This window comes from Sciurus carolinensis, chromosome 4 (assembly GCF_902686445.1).
Source record: "Sciurus carolinensis chromosome 4, mSciCar1.2, whole genome shotgun sequence".
NCBI lineage: Eukaryota > Metazoa > Chordata > Mammalia > Rodentia > Sciuridae > Sciurus > Sciurus carolinensis.
Window position 1 is genome coordinate 91,181,500 of NC_062216.1, and position 26,786 is coordinate 91,208,285.

Here is a 26,786-nt window from a genome sequence, read left to right on the forward strand (position 1 = left end):
TTTTGCCATATGGAAAATATGGAAATAGTTGCTACTTATTACATAAAACATCTGTTGAAAGAAGGTTTTCAATTTGAATGCTTTGAGATAGACTGTTTCTAAAACCCAAGATCGCCTGGTGGGAAAGCAGATGGGTAATTTAGACAGTGCTATACTAACTCATTATTTCTTCTGAAGCACAAACTTAGTTTGATAATTCTAAGAATTCTGAATTTGTGTTTTGTTGATGCACAACCCTCAAAAACAATGCCCTTTTCTGAAAGTGTTGTTGCTGTTTTGAATATAGGTCATGAGGAGGACAGGGTTTTATTTCTTAGACACTGAATTTTTAAAACAAACTATGAGCTCTAAGTATTAATGAAAAAAAATTATTACTTTTATAGGTTTGAAATATTTTTTAAATGGTATATTTTTTTATTGGCCTAGGAGATACTTAGTACTGTGAAATTTAGTTGAAAAATAAACTATTTTTACAAAAATGTGTATAAATATAATTTTACGTAGATAAGATTCTATATAATTAAAGATTTTAAAGCCTAATTTTCCTGAAAAATATTTTAAATTATGTACTAATTTTTACACATATTACTAATATATTTTCATTTCTCAGAAATATTTCAGGTTGTTGAGATATAAAACTGTTGGTCTATAAAATAAGCAGTACCAGATTGCTGTGTGTTTTGGATACCAGAAGATCTGTTAATAATTTTCCTGACTCTTAGTGATTTTTTAAAAAAATAGTGGTAGCTATTAATATGCTTCCATCTAGCAGAGCTCCATTCCCTTGTTTAATTTTTGCTTTGAATCTTCTGTGGGCTGAGAAAGCAGCCGAGCTTGTGAGAATAATGTATAAATTCAGAGCCCAGTGTTGGTGATGTGTGAGATTTGCCACGTGAGTAAAGGGCATAAATATCAGTGTCTATTTTGGTTGTTGAAAAGATGTGGGCTATTTTCTCACTCTTGGCTATATTTTAAAGTATAGATTGTCAAATAAGTATGTTACTATTGACTTAAATAACTATATCCCTCCCCCCCATGGCCCCCATTTCCATTATTTGAGAGATAAGACTTGGAAAAGTTACTGGGAAACAGATTTTAGTAAGTAGAAAGACAAATATTTTCAATGTCATGGGATAGCACACTGATTCGACTATGGTCCCATTGGTCTGAACTTGGGTCCATTGCTTGTCATTCATCATCTCAATCATCTGGAGGTAAGTATTCTCAGGCTTTCAGGTTAATTTATAGAATTCTGGGGTTGTGGAGCCCTAAGTAGAGTTCAAACAGAGGCTTAATGGACAACAGATTTCTGCATGGTGGGAGATTGGCCTGAATGACCTTCTAAGGCGTTTTTCTTGTTTTGTGGTGTTGGGGACTGAATCCAGGGCCTGGCACCTGCTAGTCAAGTGCTCTGCCACTGACCTGACTTACATCCCCAGCCCTTGTGTTCTTATTTTAAGATCGAATGATTTTGTGACTCACTTCTAGGAGACAGATCACTGTGTCTATCAAGGTCAGTTTTTTAAATAGCTAACGGGGAGAATGGTTGAGCTGTTGGAGCTGTTTCTCTATTCCCTGAAGCCTTAAGTGGTCAATGCCATTCTAAGAAATCAGTGTTATTCTCCTTTCCTTCAGGGCCCATATTCAAAGCCATTACAATTTTATAAAGCAATGAAATGAGTGAAGGGAAGGGGGTTTAAAATAGTCATATTGAACTGGTTATAAATTCTCTTCTTAGCAACTGTTGAGGTACTTCGAAAACAGTTAACTGAAGGACAACACCATGGCTTACTGTTTCAGGTAAAAAAAACAAAACAAAACTCTGTGTGATATGGTCTTATTTACTGTGGGAAAGAATTACAGCTTGTATTAGGTTTGGAGTTATAATATATAATGGTTTTAAACATTAAATTAAATACCCAACTCAGAAGAAAACACTTTGGGAGACTTTGTTTTCTTGTTCGCAAAAAGTTTTGAGCAAAATGAGGGGAGAACTCACATCAGCGAGTGACAATAGCATCTCCCAAAGAGGAAGCATTTCAGAGTTTGCCCAGCCACTGTATCTGTTAGCAGACAGACGGTTTTGTAGGCACCTCCTATCTGATAGGAAGGGTGTATTCTTCGATTTAATATCATATGCTAAAAATTTTGAGTACCATGAACAGTTTTAGTGCTTATGTCTATTTTCTTTCTCCTATTTGAGTTAAACTTTCAAATACCTTTCTGTCTGGATATCTCAAGAAATCCATGGTAGACTTGAATATATTTATTTCCCTTATGATGCTTGGTGAATCTCCTTTTTGGTTCATAAATGAAGAACATAAGGGAACAGAGAGATTGGCACTGGAGCAAGGAGATGGTTGAGGGAAGAAGAGTGATATTTGCTGGTATCTCTTTCCAGGGCATAATGCAGACAACATCTGTTTAAGCAGGAAAAAAAAATTATTCACATAGAAAACTAGTCTAGGCAGAGTGCCCGAAAAGCCCCTGTTCAGCAGGGGAAAAAAAAAAAAAATGTCTGTATCTAAAGAAGTCTTAATCATTTCAAGAACACCAATAAAATTTTCTATTATAATGTTACTCTCATAAATATGTATCTGCCTTTTGGATTAAGACCACAATTTTATTACTAAAAACATTTTCATAACACCATTTTACTACTCCAAGTTATGTCTAACAAGCTTCCTTGGCTTCTACCTAATTTCAATGTCAAAGCCATTCAGTTTCTGTTTCCTGATTTTTGAGTTTTATTCCTAGATCAATGAATGGGTAAAATACAATGAGAAGCTTGCAGTGACAAATAGTTTCCCTGAAGTAGATAGAGGGCACCCACCTCTGCTAGACTTTGCATCTTGGACCCTTTCAATGCTCCATCCTTCAATACACTTTGCCATTTTCTTATTACAGAGATTTTTAGATGAGGAATTTTCTCATGATGACCCCCTATCCTGCACAGAAAAAATTCAATCATCTCTTCAAGAAAAACTGGTAAGCATAAGCTTTCTGAAATTATTTAGTATCAGTTGCTATGATGAAATAAGAAGTGGAGTTTAGTATGTATTAGTAGCCTGAGGATTCCAAACACAATACTTTCTTAAAAAGATTCTTTTTTTTCCCTCTCTCTGTCATACACATACTATCTTTTAAAATTAAAAAAAAATCTTTTTACAGACTGCATTTTGATTCACTGTACACAAATGGGGTACAACTTTTCATTTCTATGGTTGTACATGATGTAGATTCATACCATTTGTATAATCATACATGTACATAGGGTAATGATGTCTGTCTCATTCCACCATCTTTCATACCCCCACCCCTCCTCCCTCACTACCTTTTGGTTGGTCCAAGAAGTAGCAATATTTTAAATTTTTTGATTGTGGTATTATAAGGAGTTGTATAACTTGACTTGTCCCTCATGCTTATGTCTTTCCTCAAAGAGGAGTCACTTTGTATCAAAGTGTAAATTATTTGTGTTGGTATTGCACGTATTCTGTTAGATTACTGAACTGTAATTTTTAAATGAGTGTTCTAATTTTGTTCATAATGTATACCTTTTGATTAAAAAGCATGCAATCTTTTTTCACTTGACATCATTTATTTTCTTTCTGACTTCTCTCACAGGACCATTTGAGACCAGTGATATTCTTTCTGCTTTGGAAGATAAAGAAAGTAGATTAGAAACTGTTTTATGTTATAGTCCTTTAGACAGCTAATAATACTTGGTTTTCCTTTCAGAAGCGGTGTTACCACAAACCACTCAGTGGTCAAGAGGCAAGAATTCATCACACACCCCTGACCTTAAAACACACATGCTGGTATACGCCTCTGCTGGGTGAGCTTGGGTAGCCCCTCCTCCTGCACCTGCTCAGGCATAGCTTTGGTGGCGCGTATTGGAGGCTTCTTTTTGAAAGGGCAAATAATTCATTAAAATTATATTTGTATAGGAAGAATTGTTGAATACTTGAGTATTTATCCCTGGGTTTGGTCAATCAATATGTATTTGAGTACCTACTCTGCGCAAGACAACATATTATGTATAATAAAGAACAAGTCCTAAAATAACCTGTAGATTGGTGGGAGACAATATCTACACTCAAAGACAAGAAGTAAGAGAGTAGCCCACAAAAGAGGGGAGTGTTGAACCAGGCTTCGAGGGATGGGTTGGGTTTAGAAAAGAGAAAAGTGTGAAAAAAGTATTTCGATGGATGAGAATCAAATGGGCAGATGAAACAGATTAAAAAGAGAAGTAAGAATATAAAAGTCTCAAGTGTTAAAAGAAGAGGCAAAGCTCATTGTGGAAACTAGAGGGTTTTGGTTGAGATGCAGAAGGAGGTTTGAAGCAAAAGCAAGTTGAGGATCCAATTGTGGACTGTAATCGAATGCCAGGCTGAGGAGAAAGAGCCATAACCTAGGAGATGCTCAGCACAGCCTGGGTGCAGCCAACAGCAGAAGTTCATGCTGGTTCTGGAATGCCAAAAGAAATGGGATGCTTATCAAGTAAATGTAAGAAGACATTAGAAAGATAGTGATTTGTGGGTCATTAAACTACAGAAGGAGAAACTACTACTACCACTGATGGAATTGTCATTTTGTGTCAGGCAATAGATTAGGATTTTACAGAGATTATTTCATTCAAGATAGCTCAGAGATAACCACCACCAACAATAAGTCAGCACTTAAAGAATGCTTGCTGTGGGTAACATATCTGTTAACTCATTTAGTTCTCACCACAGCCTTAGGCTGCAGATGCTAATGTGATTCCCATTTTATTTTATTTACTTTTGCTGTGTTGGGAGGAACCCAGGGCCTGGTTCATACTAGGCCAGTGCTCTGCTATTGAGCTACACCCCACCCCTCTATAATTCCCAGTTTTAAAGACCAGGAAACAGAGGAGGGGCAATTTGCCCAAGGCCATGATCACTGTATATATACATAAACTAAGGCTCAGAGTGGCACAGATATTTACCCAAGGTGACACAACTGACTTTTAGCAGAACCAGGATCAGATCTAAAAAATTGTGCTTGATTGAAAAGCCTTTGTGTTTTCTATTAAACTGCTACTTCCTATACCCACATAAAAAGATGTTTCCCAAAAAGAATGACTTGTCATTCTTACCTATTTCCTGTACCATGTTTTGATGAAATCTAATCACAATGCCTGATACTTTTCAGGAGTCAGTTGTTCAGTAAAGGACCAGAAAAGAAATATTTTAGGTCTTTCAGGCCATACAGTTTCTGTTGCAACTATTCAACGTTGTTCTTGTAGCACATAAGCAGTCATGGATGGTATGTTCATGGATAGGTATGGCTATGTTCCAATAAAACTTTATTTACAAAACAGGAAACTGGCTAAACTTTCCTGCTCGCTGAAGATTTTTGACCCTCTAGCTTAGGGGACAAAGATGTTCTGTCCTATACCCCTCACTTTCTTTATTATTTTTTTTAAATAAACATTTGGCATCTCCACCCCTGTGTAACCCAGCATCATGGGAGTTTATGTTAAATACTTATAGAATTGGATTGAATTTTGCTTTTACAGAAATGGTTCTGTCAATCAAGTCTTAAGAGAGGAATAATTTATTCTTTAACGTGGTATGAAACAGAAGTTAATCTCTATTTTTATTCCTTTCTGTTCTATAGATGCCTTGTATCTAGATAGTCTTACAGTGATTCCAAGGCCTCAATTGACATCTTCCTCATGTATAGCCAACCCAACCCATGCTTTGAGTGAAAGACCCAAATATGGAGAAATAAAGGATGGTGCTTTGGATGTGAAGAGACAACACAAGTAAGTTAAAAGAGCATAATTTACTTTGTTATGGAAAATATGGGAAAATTATGGCAATGGAAAGACAAAAGCAGCAGTTGGAGATGCAGAGGAGCAAGGGTTATTCAGCACCACTGTGGACTCAGCGAGTCTTCTCCAAAGGATGAGTACAGCCCTTTGTTCTCAGTATCTTTTATACAACACAGACCTCCAGATTTCAAGACCTTCTCGTTCAAGTAGCCTTGATCCCTTTTTATCTCTCCAGGCAGCTTTGGTTCCTGCCGCAGCTGCTGAGCAAGCATGATTACAGAAGCAGAAACTAGCAGGTTGCGGCTACTAACAGAGATAAAAAGGAAAAAGAAACATTTTAGGAAGGAGTTGCTGCTTCACTTAGCCTACTCTTCATGGGTAGCCTATTCCCATTGCCTAACATTTTAATCGGTTAGATTTTCGTACCCTGAGATCATAGCATCTTTATTGTGGAACTCTCTAATTTTCTGAATATTTAATTGCAAAATAAAAATACTGCTTTTGAATTTCATAATAGTCATTGTAAAATCTTAAGAGACAAATTCAGTCACCTACAATGTTCCCTAGTTTGGGAGGCATATACTAAGGGCATACTACTAGATTCATTTAGACAAGTTTTGATTCTATTCTCTTCACACTCAAGGTTGACAAGCCTTTGGAAACCTGTCCCTGCCCACCCCCAACCCCCAATCTCTCTTGATGCTCATTCATGCTCATCTACCTTTTTAAGTATGCAAACTGATCTTCCTTAGGAAAAATCCAGAAATGTTAGTGGAGTTTGTGAGGACTATCACCCTGGTGAAATTTCCTTTCTGTATTGAGGATGAAGAAGCCAGACTTTGAATTGCAAATTCTTTATTTTCATTTTTGGTTGACTTTTCTGTTGCCTATAACTTCTCTCTGATGGAGGTGGAAGCTTTCATTCCTTCTATCTTACTGAAGCCAGGAACTTAATTAAAAATTTGATAGATGGGTGTGAGGTCATGGGAACTATGTCATAGTGTGGTATCTTCTAAAATTTTCAGTTTTTCTACCTGTGGTAAATGACTCTACTTTCTCCTGCCAGGTGCTCTACAGGTGGTCCCGACCCGGGAGCAGATCTTTCAGGTTGCATCAGGATGAATGACAACCTAAGTATGGAAGTGAGTGCCGTGGCAGATTGCAATTTCATCTTCAGTATTGCCACATGCTGATCCTCTTCTTTGAGAATTCTTTTTCTTTCCTCTGTTTTTTTCTTTTTAGTATGTCATGGCTACTTACCAGTATAGCAAGTATGAATCTGATAATACAGACCTCAGATGAATGAGAATTATCAACTTTTGGAGTGATAAAATTAAAACTCCGTATTTGGGGACTTTCTGTTACTTGTGTAATATGAACTTTGGGTTATAACCAGAGGGAGATTTTGACAAAGTGCAGTGAACTTTGTGTTTAAGAGGCAGGCTGGTGTGGGACTTAAACTCACAATGACTGTAAGTAGTGTCTGGTCACATTGATTCTCTAAGAACTGAGGTCAAAGCTAGGCAATCTTTGAGGAATTGGACCTTTATTAAGGATCACAGAGCAAGGCCGTCTTCTAAGAGTATCCAGGTCCAGTGTCAGGAACTAATGCTGCTTCAATACCCACAAAGAGGATAACATGAAATGACGTGAGACTCTGGAATTGGTCAGAGTGCCTTCCTCAGTCTGCATCCTGAGTATGGGCCCTGTGGGTTCAGTCAAATGGAGCAGACTGTTCTGTTTTAGGGTTTGGCTATCCATCATCATCCTTTTTTTTTAAATATTGTCATTGAGATAAAATTCACAATCAAATAATTCATTAATTTAAACTGTTCAATTAAGTGGTTTTAAATGTATTCACATATTTGTTCAACTGTCACCATGGTTAATTTTAGAACATTGGGATCAACCCAAAAAGGAATCCCATACCCTTTTGCAATCTCTCCCTATTTCCCCTTCCTAAAGACCCAGCTCTAAGCAATTAATCTACATTCCCCATAAATTTGCCTATTCTGGATATCTCATCTAAATGGAATAAAACCATATGTACCCTCTTGTGCCTGTCTTCTTTCAATTAGTGTTAAGGTTTTCAAGGTTCATCCATGCCATAGTATGTATGTTGTTATTACATCCATTTATGGTGGAATAATATTGTGTTGTACACCACATTTTGTTTATCCATTCAGCAGTTTATGGGGATTTGAGTTTTTTGATTTTTTTTTTTTTTTTTTTTTTGGCTACTGTGAATAATGTCACAATGAACATTAGTATATAAATTTTAGTGTAAACATACAATTTTGATTCTTTTGGTATATTTCTATCAGTAAAATTACTGCATCATGGTAACCCTGTGTTTAATATTTTGAGGGACTGAAAGATGGATTTCCACAGAGGACACACCATTTTATTTCCTACCAGTGATATCTGGCAGATTATAATTTCTCCACACTTCACTGATACTGCCTTTTCATTTATAACCATCAGTGAATGCAAAGAGGTATCTCATTGTAGTTTTGGTTTGTAGTTTCCTAATGATTAATGATGTTGAGCATCTTTGCATGTGCTTGTTGGTCATTTGTGTATCTTTTTTGGAGATACTTTCCATGCAGATCCTGTGCCCATTTAAAAGATGGGGTTGCTTTTACTACTGAGTTGTGCGAGTCATTCTTATTCCTTTGAAGTGTATGCATCTGACATCTTTCCCCTGTTCATTAGTACCTGTCTTATTGAGCAACTAAGAAAAAGAAGAAGGAAACAAATCTATTTTGCTATTACTTGACAGTTCTTATGAAGCTTTAATAACGGAAGTTGAGCTTAGGAGCTTACAGGATGTTCAGTTATTAGTAATTTCCCTTTTATCCGGCACTGATTTCACTAAGAAGGGAAGAAACAAACATCAGTTGTGTACCGGGCACTTTGTAGGAAATCATTTCCATGTGCCATATTATTAATGCTCTGCACAACCTTGAGTGGCAGGTATTCTCTGCTTCTTACAAAGGAGGCATCTGACTTTAAGGAAGTTACTTGGCCAAGATCACTGAACTAATAAGCAGCAAACCTGGATTTCAAGATCAGGTTTGTCTAGCCTCAAAGGATTTGTTCTTTTCACAATCCCTCTTCGTACACTGAGTTTAGACATTTCAGTCATAATAATCCCTGTGGTTACCTTGAAAGTGGGGTTTTATTTTGTTTGATTTTGGTTTTGGCTAAAAAATGTGCTGCCTTATGTATCTAAAAGGACCTCCTAATCCACTCATTGGGAGATGGGACTGAGTTGTTTTGTCTGTGCTCTTAAGAATTAGGAGCAGTCAGGATCACAATAGCAACTCCTGTCAAATGCTCCCAGAGTGATGGACAGGTTCCCTGAAAGTCCTTGCTGTCCTGTGTTCTTTCTACAGTCTCAGGAATGAGTCTGTTGGCTTCACTTTGTGGCTGAAGCCACTGATTCTCCATATTCCTATTCCAGGTTTCTGCCCCCTGCAGCCTGCTCGCTGTGCTCTCCACCCCTCGTCTTGTCCCCTTTGGCCCCCTACTGTCATCTCTGAACTAATAAGCTCTGTTTCTAAGCATTCTCAGTAGTATATATATATAGGGAATTAGAATAATATAAAATGTCAAAATACCATAATCCATGTTCATCCCAGCATATACAAAACTGGCTATTTTTTAAACACCTTGGCTTTAAATGATAGATATTTGTCAGTTTCTGCAGCCACATGAATACAGCTTGACCTTGTGTTCAAGTTCCTCTTTGGCCTGGTCACAACCCAGCTTTCTACCTTCATTTCCCAATCACTGTCCTGTTGTCCCCGTATCAGTCAAACCAGGTTGTGTCTATTGTCAGAATAAATCACACAAACATACCTGGGGTGTTTTCTTTGCTCAGAACATTATTCACTTCTCCAGTTGTCAACTGTCAAGTTCTATTGACAAGTAGAACTATCAAGCCCCATTTAAAAAATCTATTGTTTCTTAAAACATTTTGTGGTAGTATAAAATGTTGGCAATCAAGCATCTCCAATTCTTTTTGAGGTGAAAATCATAATAGATGGGAGTTTGAGATATCAGGTTTTCCTCCCAATCAGCTTACATGTGGTTCTGGAAATACCATATTTTGGTGCCTCAGCTTCCTCATTTCTCAACTATTTCACTTCCCTTTATGAGACCCCAGTAACTCTGCCCTCTCTTTTTGCCACCTTTCTCCTGGTTGCACTGAGGGTGTTCATTTTTTTACATTCCACCTGTATTAACTGATAAGCCTGCTGGAAAGCACCCTTACTTGATCACTAACCAGTGTTTCTAACACTCTGCATGGAAGGGTGCACGATAGCTGCCCTTTAATATTTATTGAATGCCTGTTTGTTTTGCAGTCACTTCACGTTCCATTTAAAACACTGAGGATGACACTCTGTGGCTCCTTTCTTTGGAATGGTGTTCTAAGGACTCAAGATTTATTTTCTGCACCCCCCCCCATTTATAAAGGAAGCTATATTCTAGCATCTTTATCACAGGGAATGTAAGAAAAAGTGAACACTGGTATTTATGAGAGGGTCTTTGAGCAAAGAACTCTATCAAGATTGATGTCTCAAAAAGAACATCTTGTAGGAAAATGATTTGGAGACCTGTTTGAAATGTTCTTAAGGAGAACCGAGCTTCTTTATTGACCCAGTGGATTATTTTATTGGTGATATTTTGGTGAACCTAGGAGAGAAGGAAATAAACTATTTATAGTCTTCATCTTTTTAGGATTCATACTGAAATACTCACATGTGAGATATGAGATATGTAAGATTGCTTCCAAAAACACAGGGACAGGTTTAGTGGGTGAGAGAATGGATGAAACATGACAGGTTATAAGGTGATAATTGTTAAAGCTATATCCTGAGCACATAAAAGTTAATTCTATTCTGTCTACTTTTGTATTTATTTGAAATTTATTTTAGTAATGCCTTACAAATTTTATCCCCATAGAATAGGTTTTGGAATTGGACAGACCTATATTTAAGAAGTGCTGCATTAATTAATATGTGAACTTAGATAAGCGGCCTAACCTGTCTAAAATTGCTGGTGTCTCCAGTGGAATAGAGATATTACTTTGCAGAGTTCTCTTGAATATTTCAGTACACACATGGATACAACACACACACATGCATAAACATATGACATATATACATCGACACATATGCATCTTCACGGCCAAGTTTTAGCCTAACCAGTTCAAAACAAACCAAGTAGGTCATATTCAGAGGAAGACAGTGCCTCTCAGTGACCTATTTTTCCATTTGCTGATGAATAGGAAGGTCTTCCTTTTCACCAGGTGCCTTCCCTGGTGAAGGACATTTCCGAGAATCACCCGAGGTGTATTCCAGTATGTATCCATGTTCTTCAGGCCTCACCCACTAGTGGGTTCCAAGTAGAGTTTAGTCTCTCCAGAAATTGTGGAACAGTGAAGTTGGTCTCATCACTCCTGTCTCTGCTATCCTTTTTGTTTGCTGTCCACACTGCCCACAGCCCTTCCTGTACCATTGTAGGCTTCCACGGAGTTCTGCATCTGGACCTCTGGTGATCCCACCTTCTCCCTGGTCAGTGCAGAGATCGCTCTGCCTTCTTGTTCCAATGCTTTCAGAGGGGGGTCCCAAGGTGGTGTGGTGTGTTGGTGGACTCCGTGGGGTGGTTGTAAAAACTATCCCCTATGTTTGAAGACACACAGTCCAGGAGGGCTGAGAGACAGGGTGGCTAATAGCAGTTTCCCACTGAGTCTAGTGTCACTGCTTCCTTCAGTATCTGGATCTACTTCCTCAATTCCTCCTCTAGGTCCTTAGCCTGTCTACCTTCTCTTAGTGGTTGTTCTTATCTCTAAGTCTGAAGAGCAACCAAAGGCTTTCTGGCCCTTTGTAAAACAGTTGGTTATCTACTTGTGTCCCTAAATACTCTAAGAATTAAGTTCTACAAAAGTTCTATGGCATGAAAACTGGTTCTTCTGCCTGATCTGACTCCACCAAGATATTTTTGTGAAATCTTGGTTCCTAGTGTATATTCAAAATAATAGCAGTAGTACTACACAGAATCAGAATTATCAGCAGGGTGGAACTCAGAGGATACCTCATAACAGATCAGGGATCTGGAGATGAATTTCTCTATTTTCCTTTTGGTTATGCAAATTTTTAAAAATCACATACATCAAATATTAAGTGTCATCCCTCCTTTAAAGTTCTTCATGTCATTGCATGTTTATGTGTGAGATACACTATCACTGGGAGAAGATGTATTGAGTCAAAGAACAGAATCAATTTAAAAATACCTCTGAAGACTTTCTGGCCATTGTCCTGTTCTTCCAAGCTGTGCGTAGGTGCTGCATTAATAACCTTGGAGAATAAATAACATTGCCAGTTGCAAAACTGGGACATGTAGATATTGACTGATAACTGACTATAAATGAGCCTCACCATAGTAGGTGTGTCCTGTAGTCTGAGGGTGTGGTGTTTTTTTTATTTAGAAATTGAAAGGAGGAAAAAAATAAAAACTATGAGGAAATTTAATTTTGTTTGGGTTCCAGGGATTCTAATCTTTTAAAGTTCCATTTGACATTCTTCTTCTTTTCAAAACATTTAAATGTACACAAGTATAGTTTGGAGTAAACTTAAATAGATTCTTGTTCCATTTTTTTGTTCTCACATTAATCTATTTGATCAGCATCAGCTGTCCAAAGAGACCCAATAGTAAAAATTATATGGTAACATAAATTTTTATTAGCAGAAGAATTTCTGATCATAAAATCTAGAGTGAAAGTGGCATTTAATGTAGAAGAACAAAGTAATCCTGGAAGATTATCTAGGTTTATTAATTGCCATTACAAATCTCTTAAGTTATTTCTTACTTAATTCTTCATATTTTTCTACCTATTCGTGTGTGTGTGTGTGTGTGTGTGTGTGAGTGTGTGTGTGTGAATGAAAGAGGCCTGTGTTTGCTGACCCAGCCCATGGAAGAATCTGTCTCACTTTGTTCCATGAGTACCTTGGCTACCCCACCCTACATTAGGTGCTTGCTGTCACGAGCAGATGGGCTGGACCATGGGTTTCCATGTAAATGTTATTCAGGTTAATGTTTGAATTGCTTGGTTGGGAGGGCATTCTTCCTGCTCTGTGTATTAGCATGTGTTAGATTCACTGACTTGAGCCACTCTTCCACATGTAAGTCTCTCATCTGAGCTTTCTTCATTGATGTCTTGAATACCTGTGGTTTTACAATATTAACAGATTATCTCCTTTACAATTTGTTCAGGTCTCAAAGTTGGTGTGTGGGTAGATTCTTCAGCAGGCTTGCTTGGGATGCTGGTTTGAAGAGGGTGACTTTTGATGCTAGAAGAAGAGATCCCACTGTGGAAAGTTTTTGCTGATTAGCCCACCCTCAACCCTCATGCAAGAAACTTTGAGTGTTATATCTACAACTTTCACTAACTAGATCCTAAGTTTGAAACAAAATTTGAGGGAAAAATCCCTCCTTTTCTCTGGTTATTCTTGTAAGAAGAAAAAGTGTTGTTAGATCAAATTTATGAAGTTAGAATTAAGATATGTTGTCTGTGGGTTGTTTTCTGATCAAGAAGACTTCCAAAGATTCATAATTTGGGGGTAACATCCACTTGCTTACCTTGCAACTATTCCAAGACAATGAAGAGACATATGTATGAGGCTTCTTCAGAACCAGATTTATTATTTGTTTAGTCAGTAAGTATTTCATGTTCATCAAACCTCTTCTTTATAAAATGCTTCATTTGTAAGTATAGGAAAATGAGACTCATTCGTAACATAATGGAGGTACATTAGGTTTTTGCTGTAGTTATTGTTTTGACTTTAAATAGGATGATTAATTAGACTCCTTTTATAAAGTTTTGCAAAATGTTATGTTCCCTTTTCCTCTATTTTGGAGACCAGCTTAGTGACATGACAATAATAACTGAGTTCTCTTTCCCACTCCTTAAATTCAAAAATTAAAATCCATGACCCTGATAGGTACAAGATGAAATATTTTCTGACAGCTTTTAGTTAGAGTACAATGATATTATTTCAGTCCTCATATGTTAACAATGTTTTATATTTTATGGAATGTTCAATGGGCTTGATTTTTTTAAGAAATGCAATTGATTTTTATGGAATTCAATACCCAATGAAACTGAAGGATATTTAATTTTATCTAGTTTTTATAGCTTCATTTCATATATATTAAGTTTAGGTAAATAAGCACATAATAATTACTACTACAATGTATTTTAAAAATATAAAGAAAAAGCCATTTTCTACCTAAGATATAATTTCTTTTCAAAATTTAGTTCCTATCACTCCACTCTGTTAATTCTATTGTTTGCATCTGACCTTCCTCTGTGAAGTACTGCTTATCAATTATAAGGTATTTGTTTTATAGATTTGACTCCTTGATTGACTTATGTGCCGCTTCTGGAAAAGGCCTATATTTCTGTGTGTCTCCAGGTCTTTTTCCCTGCTCCTGGTGCAAAGTGGATCTTTGCTGAAAGTTTATGAAATTAAATTAAACTGATGTCATGAGGGGCTTTGGTAATATAAATCTGACCCAAAGACCCTTAAAGCAGAGGTGATGGATATGTTAATCAACCTGATCTGATTATTTCACAATGTATATGTGTATTAAAACATCACATTGTATGCCTTAATCATATTTATCAATAAAATTTTTGAAAGTTAAAAGACATTGATGAAATTAAATAAACAGAAGATTAAATGTCACTGAGATGTGAATTCTTGTTTTAAGTTTGTAAATATTTCTAAGCATTTGAGATGAACACTTTAAAAGTTTATATTTAAATCATTTACAAGTCTATGACAATAGTTGGAAAGTCTAGGTTAATGTATGCTTGGAATAATTTATTTACAATGGAGAGAACACTGCATTTAATTGGATCTGAGTTTGAAGATTGGCTCCACCATTCTGATATTCTTGGGAAATTGCTTTAACCACTGGTCTTATATATGTAAGCAAAAACTTACTGCGTATAGTTTTTGGGAAAATTAGATAAGATGATACAAAAAAGGGTTTTTGTAAACTTTAATGTGCTCAACAGCTGTAGGCTTCTATTTATACTGGGCAACTACAAATTCAGCAAACTCTAAATCTTTATCTTTCTGTGGCTATGGTAAATATGTTCATTTATAGATTCTAAATACTGTATATGAAGTGGCATACCTATGTAGAACAACAACAGTTGGCTATGGCAGTTAAAAAGTTCTGTGTTTGATTTTGGAATGTATGTGTGTGTCTTCATTTTTTCATTGTCTGTATAAGTTTCTGATATGCCTAAATTTTATCAGTTTCAATTTATTACAATCTTTCTAAATACGTAAAAATGAAAACAAACTTGTTAAATAAGCTCACATTAAAAAGGAAACTATGTTGCTACCATATCTCTTTTTGAAAGAGAAGAAGTATACTAACAAATTCTAATGTCCTAAAATTCCTTCCAAACTGGGAATTCTTGATAGAAATTTAGAGATTCGAATGAGACTTTCAAAAACTTGCCCTGGCAGGCTGGAACCACAGTTCTGTGAAGCTCTTTTTGAATGCCAGGTGACAGGTGTTGTCTTAGATGTAATCCCTCAGATCTTTGAGATATGGATTAAGCTTAAAATGTATGATTTATCTAGCTTGGTGCTTGAGAACAATTTCTATCACCTGGTCAAAAGTTTTACATCGAGTAATGGTCTCATAAATAGAAATATTTTATATGCTTACCTAGAATGTTTTGTTTAAAGAAATTTAAGTTCATAAACTCTATCAGCCTTTTGAATTAAATTTTGTTTGTCCAAAAAATTGTCTGGGTTTTCCTAAATATCAGACTCATAAATATACTTAAAATAAGGAGATAAAAAATAAGTATAGCACTTTTTGAAATGGCAGCTGTTGAATTATTGAACTTCTGTATTTGTGTTTTCTCCCTCCAGGAGAATGGTGTTGAACACTTGGGTTCTGAGGACCTGCCGCAGTCCAGGTTTGCTCTTGGTGTTGTGTGTGTGAATTTGTGTATTTTGCTCATTTAAAAAAAATTATTTGAATCTAACATACTAAAATGTTTCTTCTACCCTTTTATTAGGAAATATCTCACACTACCATCACCTGGACATACTTCCTCCTCAGAGAGTACTGTAACCTCAAGTGGTGAGTGGACTTGGAAGAGACATTGAAAAAAAAAGAAGTATAAGTTTATGTTCTGAAACCTGCTGAAATGTGTGCAAATGAGACTAGCATAGGCAAATTCTCCTTTGCATAGGAGTCATGCTGATAGTTTCTTCCTGTTGGTAGATTCTGGATCAGAAAATTTGAATATGGCTTCTGGTGGCCTTGACTGTAAATCACTCTGTGGGAAAGAGGAAGAAAGATCAGTGTCTTCCATGACAGAGATCCAAGGTAAGCTGGGTTCAAGAGTAACTTCATTCTAATACGGGAGGCAAACCTGTAAGCTAGTGAAGTCTCTGTCTTTAATAGCTTTGCAATGTTATATTAATTCTTTTAAAGGAATTTTGAAGACAGAAGGCGAGTATGGAGAAAAGTCCAAGTACCATTTTATTTTTTGGTTCAATTTTGTAGATAGAACAAAAACAATATATTGTGATGGGGCTTAAATATTTCCTCTGACAGACTGAATGGACACTGCTGAATTTCAACTGTGGCACAGATGTGACATCACTTAGGAAATTCTTAGAATCCTAGGTTAGAAGGATGAACCATTAAGCAGTGGTGCACTCAGAAGGCAAGAGAACTGGATGATTTTAGATCCTTTCCTGCTTCTCTACTCTGAAAACGAAATAGTTCTTAATCATCTTCAGTGAGATGTTGCTGTAGTTGACCCCCAAAGGAGGTGTAGACTTTCATTCCTACTGTAAAAGGGGAAAAAAATCAAGGAAAATCCATTCTGTTGTTTGAACTCAACATTTAAATTTGAGATATAAGTGCTAAGTTATAGTAGTCCTAAAATTTCAGAAAAGGATTTCGTTCCATGGGTTAAATAAAGAATACACATTACACCTTGTTTAGGAAATATTTTAATCAAGATTGTACCAAGATACCATTCTTTACCTGTCAAATAGACAAAAATGCAAAAATTGATTATATTCTGTTAATTAAATTGTAAGAGAAAAAGGCATTCTCATACATTGCTGTAGGAAATGTAAACTCTTGTAACAAATATGGCTACAATATCTGTGAAAATGTAACTAATATCTATCAAAATGTAATGCTGATGCAGCAATTCAGTTTCTGGGAATTTATCCTATAGATACATGTGCACACATACTAAATGACATGTGTAAGCTTCTTTGTTGCACATTGTTTGTAATAAAATATTGACAACAAGTTAGCTATTAATGGAAAGCTGTAGGATGGCATATCCATGTAATAGAATTTTAATAGGCAGGTATAAAACATATATAATGAGAATTTTTCATACAATACTATGAAAGGACTACTATTTCTAGGGGGAAAGTATAGAAAATGTGTATTGTATGTAAAATTTAGTGAAAAGAAGTTTAAAAAAATTTTTTTTAGTTGTTGATGGGCTATTTATTTATTTATATGTGGTGCTGAGAATCAAACCCAGTGCCTCACATATGCTAGGCAAGTGCTCTACCACTGAGCCACAACCCCAGCCCAAAAAAGAGTTTTTATGTCTGCATAAAGTATTTCTGGAAGGCTAGACAAAAATTAATATCACAGTTGACAGGCAAGAACACCAGGTTTCTGGCAGGTATTGATGAGATGAAAATTTTTTTACTGTAAAACACGTAATTTTTTAAATTTATGGATCATATGAACTTACTATCTGCCTTAAAATTTAAGGAAAACTAAAACAAAACACCTATGGGGAGAAATGTGTATCTCCAAGGAATCTGGAGATCAGTTTGTTTTCCTTTTCATATAAACTTTTAAAATACAACATATGCTTTAAATATATTTTCCTTAAAAAGAAAGAAAGGATACCCTATCTAGCTGCTCACCTCTGTGTCTGCACTAAACTAAATGCAGGACAAAGGATCCTGTGTACAGCAATGATAGTGCAAATCACACCAAAATATGTGAACATCACAAAAAAGCATGGCATAAATTTAAAATGTACCTTTTCTTTTGATCACATATTTAGAAATGTGCATGTTAGTAGGATATCACACGGTTATCAGTTTTGCATATGTAATTTTTAAAAACCTGTTTGCCAAGCTATAAAAAATCTAAGTTACTAATTGTTCATCCTTCCTTCATCCAGTTTCTATTATTATGCCAGTAATGCTTTCAGTAAAAAAGGTCGTATTCACCTTAAAAAAAAATTAGAGAAAAACCAGCCTACTGTTTGAAAGGTGGTTCGTGGAGATGTTCCTTTGGGTCAAGTATCTTAGGTGGCTCAATGTCCCCATGGGCTTCCTCTGCTCCATCCCCGACTCTGAGTTGTGGGCCTTCATGCATTTTGTAGTACCTCCATTTGTCTCATGCTAAGGCTTTTGTCTTCCTTGGTCTGCCAACATTGCTACACTCTTCCTCTTTTCTTGTTACTGCACCCCCAATGGTTTGCTGTGTTTCCTTTTTCTCATAGGCACCAGTCCAGATTCTGAGAAGACTGCATGCCAAGACACTATGAATAAGGATAAAACTGTATCAAATCTGGTAAGGAAGTACGCACATGTGAATAATAAAGTTGAAATATTACGGTGGTAGAACTGCCTCTTTCATGTGCAAAGTACTCTTAGAGGCGTTCCTAGTTTATCCTTTGAAAATTATGAGGTTAATACAATGAGCAGTCTTGAATATACAGTCACATGGCAAAGCTCTATAAGACATAAGGATAGCTATAAACATTTATAGAAAAATGTTAAATTCCTTTTGTGAAAGATGAGATTTATTTCTACTTGTATGAATTAATAATCAAAGGGTAACTTGTAGACTATGGATCCAATTCCATGATTCTTCAAGGATCTTACTCATGTATTAGTCCCTTTCAGCATGTAAGCATTATTGTATGTAGGCCCATTTGGTTGCAAGAAACAGACTCTTGCAAACTAATCAAGTGAAGAGGAGGTTATGACATGGGTATATATGGGTAATAAATAAGGTAGAATAAAATGTTATGGCCTTCCAGTATACAGGAAGTGGGACAATGGGGTATGGATCTGGTATCCTTGGGCTGGTATGAAGTACATCTAGGGTGTAGTGCTGGCTAGCACATGCTGAAAGGGGTTCCCCCTATAAAAGAATGAATGGAAGGAAGTTCAACTTCTTTAGTTTTCCATAGTAGAATGTTCTGAGAAAAAAAATTCTTCCCACTGTAAAAAAATCACTTTAAGAAATAATTTATTAGGAAAACATAGTTGAGGAAGTAGAACTGACAAGAATACAGTTGTAACAAATCAGATAAGGGATGGAGGTAGTTTGAACTTGGTGAGGATGGAGAAAAGGAGATGAATTTGAGGTATATTTAGAGGATGGAATTCTCAGCAAACTGACTTCCATCAGGCATGTGGGAAAGTAGGTACCCAGCTTTTATGGATTAACAAGAATGAATAGAATAATGTGAGAGGAGGAGGGGGGGAAGAACTGAATTTGTGAGATTAACTAAGATCAGTCTGAGGTAAGTTTCAGATTCGTATGAGACACTGGTAGTCTCTAAGGAGATTTGAAACATAACTATGTACCCATGTTCATAATCTTACTCATGTGACTTAGGAACAGAAGCATGTTCATGAGTTATCTGCAAAGAATCCTGCAAATATGTGGGTGAGATTTTCCAGTGACTCTGGCAGGCAGGAAGGGGGCACTAAGGACAATAACAGTATCTAGCAGAGAAGCTGAGGGCCAAGAGACCAGGAAGGAAGATCCACAGGACAGGTCAAAACATCCTCAAGAAGGAGGGATTTATAAATTGTTTACGATGCTACAGTGAGGTCAAGTCACATGTAGAGGGAGGATGATCATTGGATTTGGCACTAGGGAGGTCACTGATGAGAGCAGTTTCCCTGGAGCATTGGGCATGGGTTAGAGTAGTGGATATGATCATGAGGGGGAGATGGACTGGATGCTGGAGCCAGGCTGTGGTGGGCAGGGGAAGGGCTGTGGCTGGGAGAGGTCATGGGATTGAAGAAGACTTGAAAAACTCAAAAGTATCCACCTGTTGATGACAGCAAGCAACACTTTACCTTTATTATTACATTTGTTACACATTGTATTGAAATCTACCTTTTAGTTGTCTTAAAAATTATATAGCATAGTGTCAATGACTCTACCAAGGAAATTTGTCTACTTCGACTTTTTAGTGGATAAATTATTTTTCTGAATTTCTCATTTCTTTTGAAAATGTCTAATAATATCAAAAATGGTTGCATACTGAGTCCTCCCATGAAAATTTCCCAGGCAGTACAGCACAACCCTGTTGTTATGGCAACCCTTGTATACATGTGCAATTTATTATGTATAGAACAGTCGGTCAATGGCCTAAAAATAAACTTATGTGAAATTAAAACCTTACACAACACAATCTTAACAGTATCTTTGCTATAATTTCTTCCCCAAAGCCAACATAAGAAGCCACATTAGATGGCCCTAGGTCACTCCCCCCTTCGCCTCTCCGTTCATCCATCCATTCAGTTCTATCTCTCCTCTTGCTGCAGCCATGCTCCTGGTCTGCAGACTTCCCAACTTTCCATGTTGCCCTGCCTCCTTCCCATTCAGAACACTCACTTACCTAAGCCTCACTTATTTGGCAACTAATCCAAGTTTGCTTTGTGATAGCTTGTGTCATGTTCAAAGCTTTTCATGTTTGTGTTCTTTTTTGCCTCAGCTAGATGGGAACCCCCTTAGAGGCAGTCTTGTTTTTGTTTTTTTCTTAACTCTTCTTACAGTTCCCTGAGCACTGTAGAGTAGGGTTAGGAGAGGACAGGAAGCAGAGAAATAATTGCTTATGAAGAACTTCCACTCTATGTACAGCAATAAAATTGCCTTATGGTTTTAGGAAGCCAAAGAGGAATCCCAAACAATAGAAGAACATAGAAAAGAATGTGCTTCAGGAGGTAAGGATTGTGTTCTATCAACCCCCATGTGTACTTTTGGTCCCTGTGGCTATTTTTGTAGCTGTAGTCTTTCTGAATAAAGACGTGCCACTGCATCCCAGGATAAGGTCAGCCAAGAGGACCTAATCCTGATTCCATTTGTATCATTGTCAAAAAGCCACATTGATACTGCATTGACTGTTCAATCCCAGAGGACTTGTAATAATAACTAGTGCTCTATTGTTAACTAAGAAGCAAACCCATGCATGTTGGTAGTAATTAATTCTCTACTTAGTTTTTTCAATATCACATCTAAAAGCAAATAAGCCAATATTTTCAAAATAAGACCTAATATGCTTCCCTCCCTTTACTAGGGTGGAATAGTGGATAGAGTTCAGGCTGTCAGATCACACAGACTCTGGTTTGGATCCATCTCTGACCATTATGTGATATTAGATAATTATTTAATTTTTAGTCTCAGTTTCTCATTTGCAAAATGAAAATGATGTATAAAAAAGTAAGTCTATTTATAGAGAACAGGCCATATACTAAGTCCTGGGCTAAATTCTTTTCTTTCATAGTTTTAGTCAGTCCTGCAAATGTGAGGTGAGCTACCCTGTGGTTCATTTTCCCAGCCTGTGAAATGCAGACAGTAGTGTCTGCCACAGAAGCCTTGCTGCGAGGATTGATTGAGTGATTTAATATGTAGGAAGCACATAGAAAAGGGCCTGGCACAGCAGTTCTCATAAAAGTTAGCTATTACATCAAAATAATATTCTTATCATGTAGATGGTTTAACAACGTTGTTTTATTCATGATCACATGTCTGTAAGAGCCAAAGCGTGGCTTTAAATCAAGCATTATCAGTTTTAAATTCAATGATCTTATTAAATATATTGTCCTGTGCAAAGTTGTCATAAAGAAAATCCTAATATATGTAAAGAGCTTTGCTCTGGAATTGGCATATTGTAAACCTTTAAAGCCATTTTTATTGTTATTGTTGCTACTAGTATTACTATTATTTATTAGTACTGCTATTACTATAACTACAACTACTATCCCCACCAGTGTTGCTGTTAACATCTTGATCCAAGGAAGGACCAGGATACCAAAGGAAAGTAGGCATGTAGCATGGGATCTAGTAAAACTAATATTCAAATGCAAAGAAGACAGATTGCCCCATCTCTTGACTCTGATAAATCTTCAGGTTTCAAAGACTACTAGAGATGTGAATCAGTGATCTTAATGCCTTGATCCCAATGGCTTAGCATAAAATTATCTTATAATTTAAGCAAACACATTAGCTGGCTATCATCTCATATATATTTAAATAAAATGCCTTCATTTAGTAGAGATAGGACATAACAGCATTTAATGAAAATGTGCTTTTATGTGTCAAGCCATCTTAACCAAAGAGTATTTTATTGTCTTTTGATAGAATCTGAGTTTTCTCCTGTTCCAGTAACCACCATGAAATCAGTTAACTTCAGACAAAGTGAAAAGTAAGCTCTTCTTCACGTTGTAATTTCACATTTTATTTTTCTGTTGGATTATGTTCTGAGCAAGTCCTTTGTCTTATCCCACAGCACGTCTGCTAATGAGAAAGAGGTGGAGGTAAGTTCAAACCCATTTTTTCCTTTTTTAAAAAATAGCATTTCAGACTCACCTCTTACATTGGCTTCATGCTTAGCATAACACACGTTCAGATATGTTTGGTGTCTGTTTGGCCTGACAGTGACGAAGTGCAGGTATGGCCTATGCATGCTGATGTTCTATTGCTGGGAGGAGAGAGGCACTGTCTCAGGATAATACCGTGTAAAATTGAAATGTTCAACCACATTAAACTTTCTCCCTTCACCCTCACATTATTTTGACAACAGGCAGAATTTCTCAGATTATCTTTGGGATTTAAATGTGACTGGTTTACATTAGAGAAACGAGTGAAGCTTGAGGAGCGATCCCGGGACCTGGCAGAAGACAATTTGAAGAAAGAAATCACTAACTGTTTAAAGCTCTTGGAGGTATGAACCAGAACATTTGGAAGCTATACATTTGATTGTATTTTAATGATGTTTTCATAATTACGTTTGAGTGTACTTGGATGATGAAAACCAACACCATATACTAAACCCTGCCAAAACAAAATGTGGTTAAATAGAATTCAAGATCAGGCCAAACTGAAAGGTTCACTAATGGGAGAATATCAGTAATAATACTAAAAAATTCCTTTTAAAGTAGGTTGCCTAAGTCATCTGCGTTCTCTGGATTTTCATATTGATTTCAGGCAGAAAACAGAGAATAAGAGATAATATCAATTTTAAGCTTCATAAAGGAAACATCTATTTCCATTTATGATTAACTGAAGAAAAATGTTACTTGAGTCTTGCAGACTTGTTACTATAAAGTACTAAGGGCTGGGGTTGTAGCTCAGTGGTAGAGCACTTGCCTAGCATGCTTGAGGCACTGGGTTCAATCCTCAGCACCACATAAAAATAAGTAAATAAAAAATAAAGGTATAAAGTACTAAGAGAACAATGAGGGTGTAAGGAAGGATACAACTGTTATCCTTCCATCTAATGAAGTTTCTGCAAATTTAAAGACAGTTTGGAAATTAAGGAGCTTCATTTTGGGTGAAGAAAATAAAAATTGGGAAATCATATTAAAAAAATTTTTTGCAATAACATGAAATTTGCCATCTTAATTTTAACAGTATAGTTCAATAGTGTTGAATATATTTAAATTTTCCCAAAACACATTTCCAGAACATTTTCAGCTTTCAAAACTGAAACCCTACACCCATTGACTCCCATTTTTCTCCTTAACCCAAACCCTTAAAACCACATTTCTACTGCTTCTATGAATTTTGCTGTTAGATATCTCATATAAGTAGGTGCAAATGATATTCATATTTGTCAAACTGTCTTATTTCACTTAGCATGATGTCTTGAAGGTTTCTGTGTTATAACATGTGACAGTGTTTCCTTCCTTTAAAAGGCTGAATAATATTCCAATTTATGTGTATACCACCTTTTGTTTATCCATCCATTTGTGGACATTTGGGTTGCTTCTACCTCTTGTCTGTTGCCAATAGTGCTGTTAGGAACATGGGTGTTCAAATATCTCTTCAATTCTTTTGAGTGTACACCCAGAAGTTGAGTCTGCTGAATCGTATAGTAATTATATTTTTAACCTTTTGAAAACTGACCCCCATACTGTTTTCATAGTGGCTGCTTCTTATTTCATTGTCACCAATGGTATTTTGTTCAATTCTTCACCAACTCTTATCATTTTTCTGATTTTATAATAGCCATCCTCATAGGTGCAAGGTGGTATGTTGTGGTTTTGATTTTCATTTCACTGATAATTAAGTATAATAGGCATCTTTTCATATGACTTGTTAGATATTTGAAAGTTCTCTGTTCATTTTTAAATTAAGTTATTTGGAGTTCTTGTTGATATTAATTTCTTTACAGTTATATGCCTTTAAGTTACATTCTTAGAATGCCTTTTCACTGTATTGATTTGGTCCTTTGATGCACAAAAGCTTTTGACATAGTCCCATTTGTCTCTTTCCATCTTTATTGTCTATTCTTTTGATTTCCTATCTAAGAAATTATAACTAAATTCAATGCTATGAAGCTTTTCCTCTGTGTTTTCTTCCAGGATTTTACTAATTTGGAGTCTTACTCTTAAGTCTTCTACCAGTTTTGAGTTAATTTTTGTATATGGTACAGAGGATGGGTCCAATTTCATACTTTTCACATATAAATAGCCACTTTTCTCAACACTGTTTGTTGAAGAGACTTTCTCTGTTGTGCTTTCTTGGTACCTTCTGAAAGATCATTTGACCACATACATGAGAGTTTATTTCTGGGCTCTCTGTTCTATTTCATTAGTCTTATATCTGCTTTTTTGGTGCTGGGACTGAGCCAGGGGTCTCATGGATGTTAAGCACATGCTTCACCATTGACATATACTTTGAGGCCCACATTTCTCTATTTCTGAAAAAGAAAAATGTCATTGGCATTTTACTAGAGAATGCCTTGAATCTGCAGATTGCTTTGGGTAGTATGGATGTTCAAAATTAGATCTACTGATCTATGAACACAGGATATCTTTCATTTATTTGTGTCTTTAATTTTTTTTAGCAATGCTTTGTAGTTTTCGATATACAAGACTTCTATCTCTTTGATTAGGTTTATTCCCAAGTATTATACCCTTTATTATGCTATTATAAATGGAACTGTTTTCTTTATTTTTTTTAAGTTGTAGATGGACACAATAACTTTTATTTATTTATTTTTATGTGGTACTGAAGATCAAATCCAGTGCTGCATATATGTTTGGCAAGTGCTGTACCACTGAGCCACAACCACAGCCCTGTAATTGTTTTCTTAATTTCCTTTTTGGAAATTGTTAATATATAGGATAGTATATAGGAATACAGCTGATTTTTTCTGTTGTTAATTTTGCATTTTTTTTGTTAATTTTGCTGAATTTATTATTCTCACAGTTTTTGTGAAATCAGTGTTTTCTACACAAAAGATCATGCCATTTGTGAACAGATTTTTTAATTTTTCCTTTCTGATTGGGTTCTTTTTATTTCTTTTTCTTGCCTACTTGTTATGGTTCTAGTACTAGTGTTCTAGTATGTTGAATAGAACTGGTGAGCGTGGGAATTCTTGCCTTGTTCCTGATCTTAGAGGAAAAGTTTTTTCTTTCATCATTGAGTATTATGTTCATTGTGAGTTTTTCATGTATGATTTATATAATTTCCTATTCCTAGTTTTTTATACACTTTCTTTAAATCACGAAAGTGTTAAATCTTACCAAATGCTTTTTCATCAATCATCAAAACATGATTTTTGTCATCCTTCCTGTTTGTGTCATATTATATTGATTGATGTTCACATATTGAACCATCCTTGCATTCCAGAAATAAATCCCACTTGAGCATGCCGTATAATACCTTCAATATGCCTTTGAATTCAGTTTGCTGGCATTTTATTAAGGATTTTTTTTGCATCAGTATTCATCAAGGTTCTTGATCTGTAGTTTCTTTTCTTGTCCAGCTTTGATATGAAGGTAATGGGGTCCTCAAAGAATAAGCCTGGTACTATCCTTCATTGTTTAATTTTTAAAAGAGTTTTTAAATAATTGGCATTGTTTCTTCTTTGTTTGTTAGAATTCCCCAGTGAAGCCATTTGGTCCTGGCCCTTTCTTTGTTGGGATGTTTTTGATTATTGATTCAATCTCCTAACTAACTATGGGGTTGTTTATTCTTTATTTCTTCACGATTCAATCTAGCTTGACCGTTTTCTGTTCTGCTTACAACCAATATCTGTTCTTCCCTTCCCAACTGGAGGTGGTTAATTATTTATTTTTATAATTCCTTTTTATGTTACTGGGGATGGAACTCAGGGCCTCACACATACTAGGAAAGTGCTCTACTGCTAAGTCACATTCCCAGTCCCTGGAAACGCTTATTTATCATAGGGAACTGCATGTCTGACAGTGGTGACCATTCTGGTTGGTTAACAACTCTCTGGTTGCAGCTTAAGCATATCTGTATGTTTCAAAAGTGACTGCAATTCATTGAGCACCTACTGTGTGAAGAGCATTTGACATCTATTACCTTTCATATTACTCTGTCCTAGGAAAGGAGTTGTCAAATTTCATCTGACTGATAGAGAATTAGAAAATGAAAAAGACTGACATTTTAACTTTTTCAGAATTATGTAATTTATGATGAATGGTGCCTCATAGTTTTTTTTTGGCAACACTTGTTCTTAATGATATATAAAATAATGGCACCTCTTATAATTCATAGTGTTTTCAATGTGGACATGTTTTAGAAGTTTGATAACAATCATAGGCTAATGAGAGGTGGATTCTTTGCTTCTAAATCTGCTCTTCTCTAAATTCTGTCTTTACCC

At 36.0% G+C, this 26,786-nt stretch overlaps 1 protein-coding gene across 2 annotated transcripts in view; it reads left to right on the forward strand.

Moving 5' to 3' along the window:
• Irag2 (inositol 1,4,5-triphosphate receptor associated 2) overlaps positions 1 to 26,786 on the forward strand; it is a 130,594-nt gene that overhangs the window by 74,456 nt on the left and 29,352 nt on the right. Inside the window, exons 19-31 of one of the 2 annotated variants that reach the window (XM_047549024.1) lie at positions 1,739 to 1,800; positions 2,908 to 2,988; positions 3,739 to 3,835; positions 5,644 to 5,791; positions 6,867 to 6,942; positions 15,769 to 15,815; positions 15,918 to 15,982; positions 16,127 to 16,231; positions 18,405 to 18,475; positions 20,814 to 20,871; positions 22,289 to 22,352; positions 22,437 to 22,464; positions 22,731 to 22,871. In XM_047549024.1, the coding sequence (XP_047404980.1) occupies positions 1,739 to 1,800; positions 2,908 to 2,988; positions 3,739 to 3,835; positions 5,644 to 5,791; positions 6,867 to 6,942; positions 15,769 to 15,815; positions 15,918 to 15,982; positions 16,127 to 16,231; positions 18,405 to 18,475; positions 20,814 to 20,871; positions 22,289 to 22,352; positions 22,437 to 22,464; positions 22,731 to 22,871 (1,043 nt within the window). The remainder of the gene's footprint in view (positions 1 to 1,738; positions 1,801 to 2,907; positions 2,989 to 3,738; positions 3,836 to 5,643; positions 5,792 to 6,866; positions 6,943 to 15,768; positions 15,816 to 15,917; positions 15,983 to 16,126; positions 16,232 to 18,404; positions 18,476 to 20,813; positions 20,872 to 22,288; positions 22,353 to 22,436; positions 22,465 to 22,730; positions 22,872 to 26,786) is intronic. The other variant, XM_047549025.1, reaches the window with a different exon arrangement.